The 10,736-nt window shown below is 34.7% G+C and overlaps 1 protein-coding gene across 4 annotated transcripts in view; it reads right to left on the bottom strand.

Annotated features, from left to right (window-relative positions):
* Positions 1 to 8,551: 8,551 nt before the first annotated feature.
* The window catches only part of LOC100358969 (UDP-glucuronosyltransferase 2A2), a 47,109-nt gene continuing 44,924 nt past the window's right edge, over positions 8,552 to 10,736 (bottom strand). For all 4 annotated transcript variants that reach the window (XM_008267780.3, XM_051819756.1, XM_070048063.1 and 1 more), the window contains one exon: positions 8,552 to 9,836. In XM_008267780.3, coding sequence (XP_008266002.1) covers positions 9,557 to 9,836 — 280 coding nt within the window. In that variant the 3' untranslated portion in view covers positions 8,552 to 9,556. The remainder of the gene's footprint in view (positions 9,837 to 10,736) is intronic.

The raw sequence follows: 10,736 nt of genomic DNA, 5'->3' as shown, positions 1-10,736 counted from the left end.
GCCATTGTAATCCATAAGTCGTACTTTGGAAAATTATATGCATTAAATAAAAGTTATAAAAAAAAAAAAAAAAGAAAGACTTTCTCCCAATTCTTTGTTCTTGAAGTCAGAGAATTATTACTGGGATAGTGTTAATGTAATTAAATTTTCACTAAATTATTGTCCAATATTTGTCATTCATAAGCTAAGCTATGTAAACTTAAAATTTAGCTTTATCATAGTAAAATATATTAACATTGGTGGGATTATTTTTGTAAGGTAATGATGACACAAATAAGAGAACATTAAGCAATTTACTTGTAATTGAGAATACATTATAAAGAAATTTAAAGTCATAATTCATAAGATGCTGAATTATAAGTGGTAATGAGATTTTTTCTCCTGTAACAGACTTTTAAATCATAGTTTAATTTTTGACCATTTAAGTCAAACTCAACCCATCTCCTTACTTTTTCTTTTGTAAAATGACATAACAAAGAAGAGTTTACATTCACTCACATTTGGATAACTTGTTTGCTTTTTCTAAGTTTATTCAAAAGAACTAAATTGATACAATATTGAGTACATTCTAATAGATCTTATAAGCACCAACATATTTAAAAACAACAAGTATCTACCTATTCAATCATCTTTGCAATAATAAATTAATCATATTAACATTTCGGTGATAATTTAAAGTATACAGAGGCAAAAGATTGTAACCTTTTTCCAATTTAAATTGAATATAAATGCATTTTCGTGAGTTTAATGACCTCTGTCTTTCTTAGTTAAAATGACATTAAATAAAATTTTAAAAATGTAGGAGAAAAAATCCTTTATTTCTAATGTTATATCTGACTATAAAATGAAAAGCTGATCAATCTTCTTCTTTATTGTCACTTAATTGACAATGCTAATAGGCATATCACAACAGTGAGTTTATGTTCATATGACAATATATGTAAAAAAATTTGTTCCATATGCTATGAATAAATGTAATTATTATCATTGTGTGTCTTGAACTTTTAAAATGGTCAGTATTTGTTTGATGATTGGCTTCCTTATGGGCATGTATTTGATTCATTTCTGTTACATTTATGAAAAATAATGTTTGATCTGCAGGCTCAAATTTAACATAGTCTTCAAATGAATGGGAATGGTATCTAGGACATTTTAAATTATTATACAGCTGAAGCTGAACGGAGGCTGCTTCCCCTAGAACAGAGAATTGCTACCAACCTTTTACTTCTCACTGTAATTTTCTTTTCAAAAAAGACATTTTATTGAAATATAGCATACATATCAAGAAATGCACAGAAGTATATCAGTAAATCAATTTTTTGTCATCAATCATAGCCAGCACCCAAATTAAGAAGAAAGCATTAGTAGTACCCCAAGATTCCTCACTATCCTCTTCCATTTTTTAATATATAAAGTAATAGTATATTGTCATTTATGTAATATAATTTAGAAGAGCACTATTTATAAACATGTACCAGGTGATAACGGCACTGCTGTCATTTTCTGACTTAGGGTCTTTGCTCCTGAATCCTGCTCCAGTTCTGTCGTTGTTCTGGATTCTGGTTATAAGCTCAGCTGAAGAGTTCAGGATATTTATTTCTGATGTATTTGGTCAAGTGCATTTGCAAATATCAGAAAGAAGCAACTAGAGAAAAAACAGCAAAATACTATGTAAGCTATCTCTTTACACAAAATGTGTAATTGTAGTAACAGGCTCTGCTATATACAAACATGTAACTGGTACATTGTTCAAGGAAAACATGATCCAATTTTGGCTATGGATATAAAATCCCCATTATTTACCCTGAAACAAATATTTCTTTGCGTTAATATGAATGTCCAACATATATACAAAAGAAAAGATTATTGTATCAGTAAGTGTGCTTGTGCTTACAAACCAAAATGAATTTCTGAAAAAAATGATAAGCATCTTTTGCCCAGATATGACTGCTACTCAAATTCTGTAACATATACACAAATTGGAACATTGAAAATCAAGATTTTAGTGAATTGATGGTGGTTTTAACTCCAATTACACGTATGTAAATAATCTTTTGACTTTATATATAAAGTGGGTGCATTTTGTCTTTACTCCTTAATAAAGATTATATAAAAGGAGTTATGCCTTCATTTAAAAATTGTTAGTATGTTAGAACAGCTGTCATCCAGAAACCAAAAAATAACAAATACTGGTCATGATGTGTTGGGAAAAGTATCTTAATACACTGTTGGTGAGAGTGTAAACTAGTACAACCATTATGGAGACAATATGGAGATTCCTCAGAAACCTGGAAAATAGATCTACCATATGACCCAGCCAATCCAATTTACCCGAAGGAAGTGAAATCAGCATATGGAAGAGTTATTCGTACCCTTATATTTATAGAAACTCAACACATAATAGCTAAGATATGGAATCAACTCAGATGTCCATAACTGATGACTGGATAAAGAAATTGTGGTATACATACAAACCCATTTTTATTTTTTATTCTTTGAATAGCAAGATCTTATTCATTTAACTTGGAAACATCCAGTTCATACTGTTTTGGAGGAAATTTTGTCTTGCACACTTACTTTTCTATAATGTTGAATCCTGAATAAAAAATAAAAATGTAGGTTTTCAGTAATTTTGTCTCATGAACTCATATTAACCTAAAGGTTAAAGTGTCTATAATATTACCCAATAATTTACACGAAGAACTAAAGTCTACCACCCTTGTCATCTAGGGGCGAAAATAAGCATAGTGTCCAGGCCCCATAATAAACCTGTCTTTAACTATATGGCCAAATTATTATCTCTTTGGTGATTTGAAAGAAACAAAGTACTGACTTGTTCAAAATGTTTCCCTGATGTCAGTCGAGTATTAACTGGCATTTCTATTTATCACATTTTACACATTTCCTGATATGAAATAATTTCAAACTCTCATTTATCTTAATGTATTGTAACACAGACAAAAAATAATAATGAATTACACACAACATAGACCAAAAATCAGGATGTCTAATTTGCTGTTAAAGTGAAAATTTGCAACACCAGGAAGAGCATTGTGAGATTTCTCTACTAGATGGAAGGAGAAATATAGAGATTATACATCAACAAAAAAAAATTGAAAGATTCCTAGAATCTCTATTGGATTAATTCAGGAAGGTATTTTCTATAAAAGCAACTTATGGGAGGGGGGAGGAAGCCACTGTAATCCAAAAGCTGTACTTTGGAAATTCATATTTATTAAATAAAAGTTAAAAAAAGACTAGAAGTAGTAGTTGATTCCACAAATGCACAAGACATACACAAAAAGCCACAAGAACCATGAAAAACCAAGGGAATATGACACTACCAACTGAAGAAAAGAAATATTTGGTAAGTGACCCTAATAAAATGGAGATCTATGACGGGGAATTTTAAGAAAGTTCAGCAAAGCATGAGATAAAACATTCTGAGAGTCAATGATGCTTACAGCCTGTGCCTCTACTGCTGAGGAGCAACATTGCTTCCTTCTCACTATTTGTTGAGCTCCTTACTTAGTGTGGCGTTAACCTTGTGAGTATGATGTAGACTGAAAGTGGATCATTGTAAAAATGCAGAGAGAATAAAAAAAGAAAGAAGGGGAAAGGTGGCAGTGTGGGCGGGAGGGAGGGTAGGATGGGAAGTATCACTATGTTCCTACGTCTTTATATATTAATTACACGAAATTGGTTTACTTTAAATAAAATTTCAAAAAGTATAGCAAGGAAAAAAGACAACTGAACAAAATCAAAAAAATAAACATAAGCACAATTGGAATATTGACAAAGAGAAACTACAAAATATAATAGGCTGGCGCTGTGGCTCAATAGGCTAATCTTCCACCTGCGGCGCCACCACCCCAGGTTCTAGTCCCGCTCCGGGCGCTGGATTCTGTCTCGGTTGCCCTTCTTCCAGGCCAGCTCTCTGCTATGGCCTGGGAGTGCAGTGGAGAATGGCCCAAGTGCTTAGGCCCTGCACCTCATGAGACACCAGGAGAAGCACCTGGCTCCTGCCTTCGGATCAGTGCGGTGCGCAGGTCGGCCGCAGTGCGCCAGCCACGGTGGCCATTGGAGGGTGAACCAACGGCAAAGGAAGACCTTTCTCTCTGTCTCTCTCTCTCACTGTCCACTCTGCCTGTCAAAAAAACAAATTCTAAAACTGAAGAATAAATACCATGATGGAACTGAAAAATTCAACAGACAGCATCAACAAAATAGATCAGGCAGAAGAATTACTGAACTCAAAAATAAAAGGTTTTGGGACTGTCTTATTTCACTAAGAAGGACAGTTTCCAAATGTGTAAATCTTGTTGGAAAATACAGGATTTCATTTTTTTTCTACATGACTAGTACGCCATAATGTGTGTGTGTATTTGTGTATGTATCATAATTTCTTTACCCAGTCAACAGATGATGGACATCTGGGTTGATTCCATAGCTTAGCTACTGTAAATTGTGCTCCAGTGAACATGGGGATACAGATACTTCTTTCATATGTTGCTTTCTTTTGGTTTGGATAAATTCCCAGGAGTCAGATGGCTGGATCATATGGTAGGTCTATATTCAGATTTCTGAGGTATCTCCACACTGTCTTTCACAGTGGCTGCACCAGTTTACATTCCCATCAACAATGGGGCAGATATCAGATTTTCCCTGAACTGAGGTAACTAACAGAGTACCTAAAATGTAATGTATCAGAGTGAGATGGACATTTTGAGATCTGATGATTGTTTATAGCCCTTGTCTCTTCTGTTGAGGAGTAGTGTTTTTTTCTTCATACTATTTTTTAACTCTTTTACTTAGTGTGAGATGAATTTTGCAATCATTAATTAAACTAATAATAGATCTTTTTAAAAATTAATAATGGGAATGGGAGAGGGAGGAGGAGAAAGCATTGCAGTGTGAGCAGGAGGGAAAGTAGAAGTGTCATTGCATTATTAAATCTATATATATGAAATATGTGACATTTTTATAACAAATAAAATTTTAAAAAATACTAGTAAAAAAAAAGACTTAGGACTATATATTCAGAGGAGTAAAGAGAAATAAATGAATGAAAACAGTGAAAAAAGATTGTAGGAGTTATATAATACCATCAAATAAGCAAATAGAGACATTACATGGGGCCTGTTCATGGTGCAGCAGTACAAGCCACTGTTTTCAAGTTCAGCATCCCATATCCTCGTACCAGTTCAAGTTCTGGCTGCCTCACTTCTGATCCAGCTCTCTGCTAGTAGGCCTGGGAACACAGCAAATGATGGCCCAAATATTTGGGCCCTTGCCACTAATGTTGGAGACTCAGATGGAGTCCTGGGCTCCAGGTTTCAGTAAAGTCAAGTCCAGGCCATTGCAGCCATTTGGGCTGTTAACCAGTGGATGGAAGATTCTCTCTCTTTCTCTACTACTCTATTTCAAATAAAAAATAAATCATTAAAAATACATACATTATAGAAGTTTCATGAAAGGAAGGGAAAGAGAGAGTCAGAAAGAGAAACTTACTGTATAAATTATGTTTAAAACATCCTCAACCTCAGAAGGGTAGTGAACAACCAGATTCAACAAGTCCAAAGGATAAGAAATAGAATGACCCCAGGAAATCTACACTGAGACATAATATTCAAATTCTAAAAAGAATCATAAACAAAAAATGAGAGGGGAAGTAAAAAGAGATACTAACTCAGCACATACAAGAAGGCACCTAACACTATCAGTCATTTCTCTGCATAAACTTCGTAGTTCAAAAGGGGCGGGTGTGGTAAAGTCATGGTGTTGAAATATATCTACATCTCCTCTATTTCCTCCTACCTTAGCCCTAGCAACCACCATTCATTCTACCTTCTCTTCTAAGTTAGACTTTTGTGTTCCGCCTGTAAGGAACATGTTATGATTTATTTTGACCTGCTCCGTTTCCGACCTGGGCCGGTTCACCCCTCCTTAGGCAACCTGGTGGTCCCTCGCTCCCGGGAGGTCACCATATTGATGCCGAACTTAGTGCGCACGACAGCCCAGAACTGGACTCAAGCGATCCTCCGGCCTCAGCCTCCCGAGTAGCTGGGACTACAGGCGCGCGCCACCGCGCCCGGCAGATTTATTTTGTAAAGCTTAATAGTATTTCATTACACACACACACATACACACACATTTTCTCTCTACCTCCAAACATCAATGGACACTTGGTGGTCTGATTTTGTATGTGGGCAATTTGAATAATGTACCAATGAACTTAGAAACATAGCTATCTAATTGAGATATTGATTTCAAGTTCTTCAGATATATACCCAGAAGTGGAATTACTAGATCATATGTTAGCTCCATTTTTAAATTTTTGAGGAGCCACTATACTGATTCCAATAATGGCTATACTAATTTAATTTCTCATCAACTCCGTACAAATGGTACCTTTTCTCTACTTCCTACCAACAAGTTTTTTTTTTATTTTCTAATAATAAGCATTCTAACAAATGTAAGAAGATATGTTATTGTGGTTTACATTTGCAATTCCCTGATAACAACTGATGTTGAAAATTTTTTCATATTTTTGAGAAATACTTACTCAAATCTTTTACTCATTTAAAAAATTTTTGAAATCAATAGTATTTAAAATTTTTGATTATCATTAAATATGTATACATATTTATGGAGTATAAACAATCTTTCATTTGTTCATCATCATAAACCAATCAAACTAAGCAACTTGCCTTTCACATTTTTTTAAAATCTGGCTATTGTCTTGCTATTGAGTTGTTTTGTTTCCTTTTATATTTGGAATTTTAGCCTTTTATCAGATTATGATTTTCAAGTGTTTTCTCCCATCCCATAGAATGCCTTCACCTGTTGAATATTTCCTTTGCTGTGCAGAAGCTTTAAAGATGGATGCAATTCCATTTGTCCTTTTTAGCTCTGGTCATCCATGCTTTAGGGATCACATTAATACAAAGTCATTGCGTAGGGGCAGGGATTTGGACTGGTGAAAAAATACTAGATAAGAAACCCATATCCCATGTTAGAGTGCTTAGGTTTGATTGCTGAGCCCAGCTCCTGTTTCCAAGTTTGAACCAGTGTAGACACTGGAAACCAATGCAGACACTTGATGCATCAAGTACTTGGATTCCTGCCATCCATTTTGCAGACTTAAATTGCATTCACAGATTTGTCCAGCCCCCTCCTTATCCCAAGCATTGCAGGCATTTGGGGAGTGAATGAGTATATGGGATCTCTTCCCTTCCCTGTCTCTCTCTCTCTCTTTGTCTCTTGAATAAATAAAAATGTCATTGCCCAGAACAGAGTCAAAAATATTCTTTCCTGTATTTCTTCTTGATAGTTTTATGTTTCACATATTGAGGTTGTTTTTTTGTTTTGTTTTAAAAATGTATTTATTTATTTGAATGAGAGAGAGGGAGAGACCTAGAGAGAGAGAGATCTGCCATCCACTGAAAGGCCAGAACCGGCTGGTCTAAAACCAGGAGCCAGGAACTTCTTCCAGATCTTCCTAGTGGGTGGCAGGGGCCCAAGTACTTGGACCAACCCCTGCTACTCTCTGAGGCAAATATTCAGGGAGCTGGATCAAAGTGGAGCAGCATGAACTCAAACTGGCTCCCATTTAGGATGTTGGCATCACACGAAGCAGCTTTACCTGCTATACCACACTGCTGGCCTCAACACTAAGTTTTTAATTCGTTATAAGTGGATTTTTGTATAAAAATGTGAGAATTGTATTTTTTTGTGAGATAAAGGTCAAATTGTATTATCTGATATGTGAAAATTTGCATTCCAAAACCATTTGCCACAATCCACTGTACTGTGCAGAATATATGTGTTTTTTAGTCTGTGTGATAGTTTGTGTGTGTAAAGTAAATGAAATGTAATAGTTGATAATTTATTTTTCATTACTAATCTCTATATCAATATTCCTTTTGTGTATTTTAATTTTTTAGGGCGAGAAGGCTGAAGTTTCTTTTTCTGACAATGTTGGATTTCTTAAATCCTCAGTGAACATTAAACTTGCAAAGCAAATGATATTTCCCTAAGAATTTGTAGTCTCAGATTGTTAGATTTAAAATGCTATCTATGCGGGCCAGCCCTGTGGCCTCGTGGGTAAAGCCACCGCCTGCAGTGCTAGCATTCCATATGGGCACGAGTTCAAGTCTCAGCTGCTCCACTTCCTATTCAGCTTTCTGCTATGGCCTGGGAAAGCAGCAGAAGATGGCCCAAGTCCTTGGGCCTCTGTACCCACACGGGAAGACCCAGAGGAAGCTCTGTTGTCTTAAGTGTTTTGTTTGGTTGCCTCATCTTTCCCTCTCTTAATCAACACAGTGGAATCTATCTTCTTTCCAGAACAAAGCATTCCTATGGATTGGCTATATATTTTTGGGAACAAATTGGTCAGAAAAGAGTGATCAGTATTATGTATAAATGTCTGACTTTGATCAGGTGTTCTCACGGGAAACTTGTTTGTACTGGAAGACATCCTTGTGACTCTTCTAAATAGTTTTCACTAGGATAAAGAATAGTCCCATGAAAGGCACACAAAACTAATGGATATATTCATATTTTCTTTAATTATTGATACGCATTAATAAATACCTACTCGATCATATTATTGGTCAAGATGGCAGACTAAAATATACTTAGCAAAACAATCGACACATTGCAATATGTAGAAGATAAAGACAACAATAATACAGTGATCTCAAATTCCAAAATTTACTTATATTTTGACAGAAAATTATATTTGATTACAGTGACTGTAGATTGTCAGCATTAGTGATTTTTAGATATAATGAATTGATATTTGCACTAACAATTAAAAATTTCATGTAAATACTAAATTTCTTCTACATTTCATGCTATGACTTTCTCTTAAAATTATCTGTTCCTCTTTAACATATTACTGATTCAGAAAAAAAATAACTCAATTGATTTACTTTGTATGAGGGCAGTGCACAAATGTTTCCATTAAAGGCCACAGAAATATTTGAGGAAGAAGTGCATGAAGGTTGACCATGATTATCTAACTTTGTTCAATGGAAATTTTATAAATATTTCCTACTATGATACACTACCGCTTATAAATCTACATTTTAATCTCTGTAACATTAAGCAAACAGAATAGATTTTTAAGGAAATCACTAGTCTGTCAAAACACATTAATCTTCCAGGGTAGTTCCCTGATGTGTACTCTAAGGGAACTTGTGCAGTTGACTCTTCTGAATTTCCTACATCCCTCAGATTCTGTTCATAGTTTGTGCATTCTTCAGGATCCAGGGTAATTATTGTCAGCATATCCCTTAGGTTAGAATTCATAAGAAGTGATATTATGAATAGAACATATTTAAAAACAATTGGGTTTCTCTATCAGGAAACTAAGAGAAAGATGAAGTTACATGGGGAAAGAAAAAAGAATGGAATACACTCACATTTTTTGAGTTTTGGACTTTAAGGAGAAACAATGGGATATTTGATTGAATAAAGATATGTTTCTGTTAAGTTCTTTGTGAGTGAAATTATTAAACTTGCCCCATTTCAAATACTGTGAAACTTAGATCTATTCCCTCTTTTTCTTCTTTCCTGTCTTCCCAAATTTATGATAAACACACAAACAACATTGTGTGACCAAGATTATAGCTGCCGCAATGCAGGCCAACAGGAACCCAATCACATCCAGAGAGTGGTACTGGTACCAGGTGAGGTCGTGGGCTGCAACCCGAAGATGTTTGGCTCCTTTGTGGCGCATGACAAACTCAATCCAGAAGACTGCTCGGTCCAGGGGCTTCATGGGCTGATCGTGGTGAATTCTTGATAACCTCATGGCATTTTCTTTGTATCTAGAAGGCAAATATACAGACAAATTTTAGTTTTAATTTTAGATTTTGCTTTTATTGAAGTAATTAATACATGTTACACAAGCCAAAGGCCGTAACTATGATAAGAAAAATTTAATTCTCTCATGACCTTTGCCAGTTACATAGGAGTTTAAGAATGACAAAGCTCAGCTAATGTCAGAAATATATTCCTAACAAAATGTGAGCAAATGAAAACACAGAAAAACAAAGGAAAAAGCTATTTGTGAATATATACTTATATTTACCAAGAATTTATATTTTTAAAAACTATATTAACCAGGACTACTCTAAGACCGGAATGCTGAATAACTCATTATTGTGGAATAGTTAAAGCACCCATTCTCATAGCTGCTGATGTCTGGCTAGTTCATACGAAAGACATAAGAAGTACAAAGTCCTCATTAGTGAGTCCTTTTAACACTTCTGAGATTTTAGCATGATAATTATATCTTTGCATTCATTTAAGTTTTTGATGAAAAGGACATGGTTTTTCTTAATGATAGCAATATTGGAAAAAGATACTGGAATAGTTTATTAAGTGGCATATCCCAGTACATGGATCTTGAGTTTTTAGGGAAGAGAAAATATCACTCTAGAATTAGATTCCCTGATCCATTTTGAATCACAGTAGCACACATCAGAGTTAATAGCCCTTGTGTTCTCTCAGACAACATAGGTGGAGGTTTGCGTATTTCTTTATTTGTTTTTATTTCATTTTTAACTTACATAGTATTTGTAGATGTTTATGATGCACAATGTGACTTTTGAATTAATGTATAACCTCAGTAATAGTTTGATTATTACTATGTTAATTAGCATACCCAACCCCTTATGCTGTTATTGCATTTTATGGTGATTATGATAAAAGTCCTGTCTTCTATT

This window comes from Oryctolagus cuniculus, chromosome 8 (assembly GCF_964237555.1).
Source record: "Oryctolagus cuniculus chromosome 8, mOryCun1.1, whole genome shotgun sequence".
In the NCBI taxonomy this organism is placed as follows: domain Eukaryota; kingdom Metazoa; phylum Chordata; class Mammalia; order Lagomorpha; family Leporidae; genus Oryctolagus; species Oryctolagus cuniculus.
The sequence above is the reverse complement of the archived record's forward strand: the minus strand, read 5'-3'. Positions and strand labels throughout refer to the sequence as shown.